The sequence below is a fragment of the Littorina saxatilis genome, linkage group LG8, assembly GCF_037325665.1.
Source record: "Littorina saxatilis isolate snail1 linkage group LG8, US_GU_Lsax_2.0, whole genome shotgun sequence".
Taxonomy (NCBI): Eukaryota; Metazoa; Mollusca; class Gastropoda; order Littorinimorpha; family Littorinidae; genus Littorina; species Littorina saxatilis.
Window position 1 is genome coordinate 31,515,935 of NC_090252.1, and position 10,000 is coordinate 31,525,934.

The following is a 10,000-nucleotide window of genomic DNA, read 5'->3' on the forward strand; positions in this document are numbered from 1 at the left end:
AATTTAAGTCACAACCTGACTCACCAAAGAGAAAATAACAAATTGAGGTTGGGAGAGAGAGAAATCTTGAAGTTGAACAGTTATTGATTTATAAGGCTAAAGCCTCGGTCATACAGGTGACTCAGTCGTTGCGATTCAGTCTTGCGATTCAGTCTTTGGCCGATCGCACATCACATCGTAGGCCATTGACCCGTCACACGATGAACGATAGACGAACGACTGGCGAACGATAACTCCACGCGAGCGGGGCAGAAGTGACGTGTCATAGTGAACACGGCAAACGCGCTTTGCTAAATGTTCGAACGTCGCTCTACGTTTCTGAAAAATTCCTTTCAGCATTACGCCTTTGCAAGAAATAAAGTTCCCAGACACCTGCAATTAATGTTTTCCGACCGCTGTACACGCCTGAAACGTCTCCTTTATATCTGAGTAAAAAACTGTTCTTCCAAAAAGTGTTGAATCGACGAAGAGACGCTGTACGCCAATGTCCGCCATTATTTTAAGTCACGGCGTCAAGGCCGCAGCAACGCGTTCTGATTGGCTCTGTTGCTCTGCCCCTGCGATTGACCGACGACTGGATCGCAGGAATAGAACATGTTCTAAACCTCAAAGCTACGAGGGAATCGCATGAGACTGAGTCGCAGACTTGTCGTAGCTGTTTTCTACGACTGAGTCGGCTGTGTGACAGGGTAAATCGCGCGACTCAGTCGCATGTGTGACAGCCCTCTAAGTGATATATGAATGGTTACTTACCTCGACTCAAAAACCAAGGTCTTGTTTGTAGTTCAGAGTATGTTTGACCTCACCGAAGCTGTTCATTACTGCCACCCTGAAAAGATATCACAGAAATAATTAATGCTTGATGAAGACATTATGCAATTGCAAAAAACTCTTACCAAAAAAAAACCATTCAGGTTACAGAACTAAAAATAAATCCTCTGAATAATAAAACTGAGAAAATTGAGCCTATTACTATGAGTATGGCTGGGGGACACTACATTCTTTTACATTTGATGAATATTTTTTTTTAAATGAATAAAATCTTTGAGAGAATTTGACAGTTAAGGTTCATAGAGACTGGTCCATTATGTTTTCTCAAATTACTGGGCATAACTCTCACACACACACACAAAGAAAAAAAGGTGAAAAGGGTAGGAGCGAGCTGACAGTCACTCAAAAACTGCACTGCAAGGAGTTGAAATAAATTGATGAATAATCACACGGACACAAAACTATATCCCTGCCTAGATTTTCAGATCATCTGAAAACATTTAAGTGCTATACACATGACAGACGAGCAAAGAACTTTCACCCAACTCGAAGTCGTTTGAAAATACCTCCTGGGTTGTCGGCAAAAAGTCAGCCATGTGAACGGCTCCAGCAATTCAGAAACAATTAAGGTAAGACTTAGCAGCGACTCCAAAAACTGCTGGACTTGGCCGTGGAATAACAAAGATATTCCGCAGACTTTTCTTATCGCCGCTTACTGATTGGTTAGCTATAGCAAAACTATCGCCAAACTGCTTTTACTGCATTAGGAGGTAGCTCCGATAACTGCACTGGTATTCAAAGTCGGACAAGAATCGTCGCTTAAAATAAGTTTGAGCGTTTTTCCTGTTCACAAGGGCAGCAATTTTGATTTGATTTGGCGCTGACTAAAATTGTTTCAAAGTAGGGGGAAAGTTGGTACAAAGTCTGCCATGTGAACAAAACTTAAGTCACAACCTGACTCACCAAAGAAAAAAGTGAGGTTGGGAGAGAGAAATCTTGAAGTTGAACAGTTATTGATTTATAAGGCTAAGTGATATGTCAATGGTTACTTACCTCAACTCAAAAAGCAAGGTCTTGTTTGTAGTTCAGAGTATATGTTTGACCTGACCAAAGCTGTTCATTACTGCCACCCTCAAAAGATATCACAGAAATAATTAATGCTTGATTAAGACATATATGCAATTGCAAAAAACTCTTACCAAAAAAACCCATACAGGTTACAGAACTAAATATAAATCCTCTGAATAATAAAACTGAGAAAATTGAGCCTATTACTATGAGTATGGCTGGGGGACACTACATTCTTTTACATATGATGAATTTTTTTTTTAAATGAATAAAATCTTTGAGAGACTTTGACAGTTAAGGTTCATAGAGACTGGTCTATTATGTTTTCTCAAATTACTGAGCATAACTCTCACACACACACACACAAAGAAAAAAAGGTGAAAAGGGTAAGAGCGAGCTGACAGTCACTCAAAAACTGCACTGAAAGGAGTTGAAATAAATTGATGAATAATCACACCGACACAAAACTATATCCCTGCCAAGATTTTCAGATCTGAAAACATTTAAGTGCTGTTCACATGACAGACGAGCAAACAACTTTCCCCCGACTCGAAGTCGTTTGAAAATACCTCCTGGGTTGTCGGCAAAAAGTCAGCCATGTGAACGGCTCCAGCAATTTAGAAACAATTAAGGTAAGACTTAGCAGCGACTCCAAAAACTGCTGGACTTGGCCGTGGAATAACAAAGATATTCCGCAGACTTTTCTTATCGCCGCTTACTGATTGGTTAGCTATAGCAAAACTATCGCCAAACTGCTTTTACTGCATTAGGAGGTAGCTCCGATAGCTGCACTGGTATTCAAAGTCGAACAAGAATCGTCGCTTAAAACAAGTCTGAGCGTTTTTGCTGTTCACAAGGGCAGCAATTTTGATTTGATTTGGCGCTGACTAAAATTGTTTCAAAGTAGGGGGAAAGTTGGTACAAAGTCTGCCATGTGAACAATACTTAAGTCACAACCTGACTCACCAAAGAAAAAAGTGAGGTTGGGAGAGAGAAATCTTGAAGTTGAACAGTTATTGATTTATAAGGCTAAGTGATATGTGAATGGTTACTTACCTCAACTCAAAAAGCAAGGTCTTGTTTGTAGTTCAGAGTATATGTTTGACCTGACCAAAGCTGTTCATTACTGCCACCCTGAAAAGATATCACAGAAATAATTAATGCTTGATGAAGACATATATGCAATTGCAAAAAACTCTTACCAAAAAAACCCATTCAGGTTACAGAACTAAAAATAAATCCTCTGAATAATAAAACTGAGAAAATTGAGCCTATTACTATGAGTATGGCTGGGGGACACTACATTCTTTTACATTTGATGTTGTTTACAAATATCTCCTGGGTTGCTGGCAAAAAGTCAGCCATGTGAACAGCTCCAGCAAGTTAGAAACAATTAAGGTAAGACTTAGCAGCGACTCCAGAAACTGCTGGACATGGCCGTGGAATAAAAAAGATATTCCGCAGAGTTTTCTTATACAGTAGAACTCCCCCTTAGCAACCCCCCTGTTTACGACCACCCCCTTTTTACGACCGATTTTGCTACCACGGATGAACCCCCAGTGAACGACTCACCCCAAAACGCGACTTATGACTGAGCTTTTGGGGGTGAATTTGTTTGTTTGTTTGTTTGCTTAACGCCCAGCCGACAACGAAGAGCCATATCAGGGCGGTGGGGGTGAATTACGACTTTCGCGCATTTGTAGTCGAGCAGACAAAAACAATACATGGCGGCTCTTGCTCCTCGAACTATCGCGAGACGAAAAAAAAATTAAATCTCGCGCACGATAGAATCCGCGGCGACTTCCTTAGGAGTCGGGAAGACGCAAATCCTGTACACATCTGCTTTTATTACTTTAAAAAGGTTCTACAAAAGACAAAATAAGCCAAATTCATAAAACAAAAAGACCCTGACAAATGTGTCGCTGTTAACGTTGCATTTGTTGCAAGCGAGATATACCTGTACATCTTCACCTGGCCGCAGTAGCGAAACCACAGTCTGCGTTAGCGGCATCTGTGGCGATGTTGTCTGTTGAGGGCTGAGGTCACTGTCCATCTCAGCTTTCTTCAAGTTCAAACACACTGTCATACTCATGGATTTCTGAAAAATAAATCCTTGAAATTTAATTAGGAACACAATGATTCATCATTCACAAGCCTCAAAGTCACACTCACAACAAAAACAAAATTGGAATGTATAATATAATTTAGAAACAATTAAGGTAAGACTTAGCAGCGACTACAAAAGCTGCTGGACTTGGCCGTGGAATAACAAAGATATTCCGCTGACTTTTCTTATCGCCGCTTACTGATTGGTTAGCTATAGAGTCAAACTATAGCCAAACTGCTTTTGTCGCATTAGGAGGTAGCTCCAATAGCTGCACTGGCCTTCAAAGTCTGACAAGAATCGTTGCTTAAAACAAGTTTGACAGTTTGCGCTGTTTAGCAGTTTACATCACAAGGGTAGCACTTTTGACTTGATTTGGCGCTGACTAAAATTGTTTCAAAGTAGGGGGAAAGTTGGTACAAAGTCTGCCATGTAAACAAAAGTCACAACCTGACTCACCAAAGAGAAAATAAAAAAATTGAGGTTGGGCGAGAGAGAAATCTTGAGGTTGAACAGTTATTGATTTATGAGGCAGAGCGATATGAATGGTTACTTACCTCGGCTCTTCTTCTTCTTCTTCTTCTTCGACTAGACTGAAGCTGTTCATTCCCGCCACCTTGAAAAAATATTACAGAAATAGTTAACATTTGATGAAGATGCAATTTACATTTGATGGATGACATTTTTTTTAAAAGACAGAACAAAATCTTTAAAAAAGTCCACACTTGTTCATCAATGAAAAACACACACGCCTGGGTAATTTGAAAATAAAAAAATAAAGCAATCATCTTCTTCTTCTTCTGCGTTCGTGGGCTGAAAGTCCCACGTACACTCGTGTTTTTTGCACGAGTGGAATTTTACGTGTATGACCGTTTTTTACCCCGCCATACGCCGTTTTCGGAGGAAGCATGCTGGGTATTTTCGTGTTTCTATAACCCACCGAACTCTGACATGGATTACAGGATCTTTTTTGTGCGCACTTGGTCTTGTGCTTGCGTGTACACACGAAGGTGTTCGGACACCAAGGAGAGTCCGCACACAAAATTGACTCTGAGAAATAAATCTCTCGCCGAACGTGGGGACGAACTCACGCTGACAGCGCCCAACTGGATACAAATCCAGCGCGCTACCGACTGAGCTACATCCCCGCCCTAAAGCAATCATCAACATACCACCCTGTTTTTCCTCTTTACTGAAAACAATGCATTTGTTTCCCTAAACCAGTATCTGCTTTTATTACTTTAAAAAGGTTCTACAAAAGAATAAAAGACAAAATAAGCCAAATTCATAAAACAAAAAGACCCTGACAAATGTGTCGCTGTTAACGTTGCATTTGTTGCTAGCGAGATATACCTGTACATCTTCACCTGGCCGCAGTAGCGAAACCACAGTCTGCGTTAGCGGCATCTGTGGCGATGTCTGTTGAGGGCTGAGGTCACTGTCCATCTCAGCTTTCTTCAAGTTCAAACACACTGTCATACCCATGGATTTCTGAAAAATAAATCCTTGAAATTTAATTAGGAAGTGGAACACAATGATTCATCATTCACAAGCCTCAAAGTCACACTCACAACAAAAACAAAATTGGAATGTATAATATAATTTAGAAACAATTAAGGTAAGACTTAGCAGCGACTACAAAAGCTGCTGGACATGGCCGTGGAATAAAAAAGATATTCCGCTGACTTTTCTTATCGCCGCTTACTGATTGGTTAGCTATAGAGTCAAACTATAGCTAAACTGCTTTTGTCGCATTAGGAGGTAGCTCCATAGCTGCACTGGCCTTCAAAGTCTGACAAGAATCGTTGCTTAAAACAAGTTTGACAGTTTGCGCTGTTTAGCAGTTTACATCACAAGGGTAGCACTTTTGACTTGATTTGGCGCTGACTAAAATTGTTTCAAAGTAGGGGGAAAGTTGGTACAAAGTCTGCCATGTAAACAAAAGTCACAACCTGACTCACCAAAGAGAAAATAAAAAATTGAAGTTGGGAGAGAGAGAAATCTTGAAGTTGAACGGTTATTGATTTATGAGGCAGAGCGATATTAATGGTTACTTACCTCGGCTCAATACGCAAGGTCCTGTTTGTAGTTCAGAGTATGTTTGAACTGACCGAAGCTGTTCATTACCGCCACCTTGAAAAAATATCACAGAAATAGTTAACACTTGATGAAGATGCAATTTACATTTGATGGATGACATTTTTTTAAATGAAGACAGAAAAAATCTTTAAAAAGTCCACACTTGTTCATCAATGAAAACAAAATTGGAATGTATAATCAGTAGATCAGAAACCAGAAGTTTACCAAGAGACAGGAAGCTGATAAATGTTAAATGAGAATGTAAAAACTACCATCTAATTCGCAGGTTACATACATTTGTTTACTTCAACAAAAAATCGGGTTGGTTGAATTTTGTCATCGACATCGTGTGTAATGTAGATCAGCTCGCGAATAAAATATATTATTCAATCACTATCAATATCATGAATATGAAAAGCAGAGTCTGTCTACTTGTGAACAATGTTTCAAACTGATTGGATTATATTTGAAGCGAACGGGTAAGACATGTGTTGTAATTTAGCAACCTCCTCGATTTTTGTGTGCAGGTGACCGGCGAATCTGAGCATTTTCACTTTTAGTTTTACTGTTTTAGTTTTACAACTTCTATTCTAAAAAACAAACCACAACATCAATCAACATCATGTTTTTGGAAAAGTTAGTTGACTCACACCTCGTTCAGAAAAAACAAACTTGGATGAATAGAACAGTGTTCTTCTAGGCCAAAAAAAAAATAAAATCGAGACTGTGACTGTGACTTGTGACTCTGTGAGGCCCCCCTCCCATCACTGCCATCAGTCATCAAATTCGAAATCAAACTGTTCCATCAGTTAATTCACTTAGTACTTCGTGAGACAATCAATCTTCATTTTAGAATGAAAGACAAGGATTACCTTACATCCAATAAGCAACTCAAAATACAAGGTAGGAAGATAAAAGGGTGAAAAACGCCACAACATGTGGCATACTAACTTTAGCGCCAACCGGAAGTGAGATCATTAATTAACAAGGGAAATAACTGAAAGATATTGCTCTTTGCAGTTGTTATTGTCTCCCTTAAAACAAACGGCTCACTGATCTAAACATTATCATTATGAGTGTAAATGCTCAGTTGACCAAAAAACAAAACTTCAGCAACTTTTTTCTACCAAAAATTTTTGTGTATTGAAGGTTGGCAGTCTCTTTGTTTTTGGATTTATTTTATCAAATAAAAAAAATAAAAAGACTGAGAACAAATTTTATGATAAAAGTTTAATAAAAATCCGATACATAAAATAAAAATATTTGATTAAAACTAAAATGTATTCTTTGAACCCAAACTGTCTGAAAATAACTTTAAAAATAACCGAATAAAGGTTATAATGCAATTAAAATTCTAAATAAAAAAAATTTCACCAAGAAGAATAATTAATTTTTATGTCAAAATGTCAAAATTAAATACAGGTAAAAAAAGTAAACATAAAAAAATTTGTTTTTATAAAGAACAAACATAAATGCACGGTATTAAATTAGGAAAACAAAGATTGCAATCACCTTTTCAAATAAGCGTGGTGAAATCGTTTCGACTGCGACAATCTGCGTAAAAGTTGGCGAAATGTAAGGCGCGAATAGCGAAGGTGTCACGCATTCCAGCATGAAAAAGAAAAAAAAAACGCATGCAGGATCATGGTGGCTGGGGACGCTCACCTTATAAAATATAGTCAAACTCAGACAGCAAACTTCGGCTGATTGCAAAAAGTATCACACATACATTTTTTGCAAAATAACAAATGACACAAACAAATTGCGAAAAAAACTTTATTTTAATTTGTTTTTTTACACACACTCAAAACCTTATTTGGAGGGTTTAGACGCACTCAACAACAAAAATGGCATACCATACTTTGTCCCAAATTCAGATTTTTCAATTGTCATTTTTTGTAATTAATATACAATAATTCGCAAAATAAATACCATAATTGTTCACAAACAAAAGCTTTAAAATAATTCAGCTTTAAAAAGTAGAGTAGCTGACCGCGCCAGCAAGAATCCAGCTGGCTATGATATGCCGCTGGTCATGGTCAGATCATGTGAGAAATGACAAATTGTAATCATGTGGTATCCATACGATTTCTGACATATGTACAATATGTGGCAACTGGCATCTGTCCCGCAGATGATTTCCAGATCTTTTGCTACCTGGGTTTTAGGCTAAGCCTACTCGTCCAACCTTTCCTTATTGACACACAACTCATTACACATGCGAATGACGCAGGGTGAGCAAGATAACGACAGCGGAAGGCAGCCCACCTTTCTAAGAATTATATTTTCTTATCTTAGAAATAATGTATGCAAATTGTATCTCTTGTATATATCGTGTTGTTATGTTTGACGATTTGAACTTGTAAAGCTGTAACCTAAGAAAGCGCTTTTAGAAATGTTTCATAAATATTAGTATTATTAGCATTATCAATTATAATTAATCTCTTCGCAGGATGGCCAAGGTCACAATGATACTCCCCTACATATGCTTACTTCTGCTGCTGCTGACGCCTCTGGGCGAATCGGCAAAACAGAAGAGAAAGCAGCCCAACATTATCTTCATTTTGGCCGACGACATGGGATGGGGTGACGTCAGCTGGGCCGACTTGCCGGAAATCCCTACCCCTAATCTGCTGAAGCTGAAGCAAGAGGGAACTGAGATGACTCAGTTCTACGTCCAGAGCAAGTGTACCCCGTCCCGTGCTGCCTTGATGACTAGCAGGTAGGCTGTGTGTGTGTGTGTGTGTGTGTGTGTGTGGGGGTGAGTGTGTGTGTGTGTGTGTGTGTGTGTGTGTGTGTGTGCCTAGTGTGTATCTATATATATATATATATTTTTTGTTTAGTCTGTCTGTCACCAAATAACGCAAGGCTGCCTTTTCTGCTATGTCTGTTTGTCTGTCTGTCTCATTCTCTCTCTCTCTTTCTCTCTCTCTCTCTCTCTCTCTCTCTCTCTCTCTCTCTCTCTCTCTCTCTCTCTCTCTCTCTCTTTGTATCTGTCTCCATCTCTCTCTCTCTTCACCATCGTTTATGGCCACCATCACCAACACTGCCGCCGAGGCTGCTGTTAATGTTGCTTCTGCCAGTTGCCATCTAAAACCGTGCCGTCTGCAAACAAACACCATCATTATAGAAAACTCTTTGTCGCCTATCGCCTCTGGTGTTTGTTTGAGATGTCGTCCTAAGACAGTGAGTGTAACCCTCTTGATTTCATAATCATCGCCTTTTGTACGTTGTACTTTTTTCTCCTTTAAGTTGCGCCTGCAAGGTCTATGGTTAAGTTGTAGAAAATCGTAACGTGCTCAAATATCTGTTTCAGATACGCTTACAAGATCGGAGCGGGATCTATAGAAGTGTACACGAGAGACAGAAATAACTCTCTGGATCAAAGCTTGAAGCTGCTGCCAGAGTACCTCAAGGACCTGGGCTATGCCACTCACATGGCCGGAAAATGGCATCTGGGATTCTGCTCCAAGAAAGATATCCCTACTGCAAGAGGGTAAGAGAGAAATCCAAGCAGCCTAAAACTTAAAGAGTGGAGAGAGGAAATTGCCTTAACATAAAAATCATTGCCCTTTTATGCCTATGTTTCTTGATTACATATGTGGACGTTTAATTTGCAGTATAAGATATCCCCTTTTTAGCTCAGCTTCGACAGTCCTGTATGTTTCCGAGTATATACCATATTCCCCCTTTCATGCTTAGCTTCGACACTGGTATATTATTCTTAATAAGCTAGCTTATTGGTATACGTTTTGCAGAATACCATATCCCGCCGTGTTGCTCAGCTTCGCTTGTGTATGTGTAACCTCAAACCTCAAACAAAAAAAGCTGACAGGTTAAATGAATAGGTTCTTTAATTTCCAAATGATGTTGTTGGGAAATGTGTGGGAAACGGGGGTTTACATTCAATAAAAATTAACTTCTTCAATATATTCACGCCGGAGAATCGTCGGAAACATACAGCGGCGCGTACTCGCT

The 10,000-nt window shown here is 39.2% G+C and overlaps 1 protein-coding gene and 1 long non-coding RNA gene across 3 annotated transcripts in view; one reads left to right on the plus strand and one right to left on the minus strand.

Moving 5' to 3' along the window:
* The window catches only part of LOC138973294 (uncharacterized), a 7,097-nt gene extending 968 nt beyond the window's left edge, over nt 1-6,129 (minus strand). The window contains exons 1-5 of the long non-coding RNA XR_011457953.1: nt 6,002-6,129; nt 3,797-3,937; nt 2,896-2,973; nt 1,825-1,902; nt 754-829 (exon numbers count right to left, since the gene is read on the minus strand). This is a non-coding gene — a long non-coding RNA (uncharacterized lncRNA). The remainder of the gene's footprint in view (nt 1-753; nt 830-1,824; nt 1,903-2,895; nt 2,974-3,796; nt 3,938-6,001) is intronic.
* LOC138973312 (arylsulfatase B-like) overlaps nt 1-10,000 on the plus strand; it is a 30,885-nt gene that overhangs the window by 2,065 nt on the left and 18,820 nt on the right. For both annotated transcript variants that reach the window (XM_070346030.1, XM_070346032.1), the window contains exons 2-3: nt 8,475-8,744; nt 9,339-9,518. In XM_070346030.1, coding sequence (XP_070202131.1) covers nt 8,476-8,744; nt 9,339-9,518 — 449 coding nt within the window. In that variant the 5' untranslated portion in view covers nt 8,475. The remainder of the gene's footprint in view (nt 1-8,474; nt 8,745-9,338; nt 9,519-10,000) is intronic.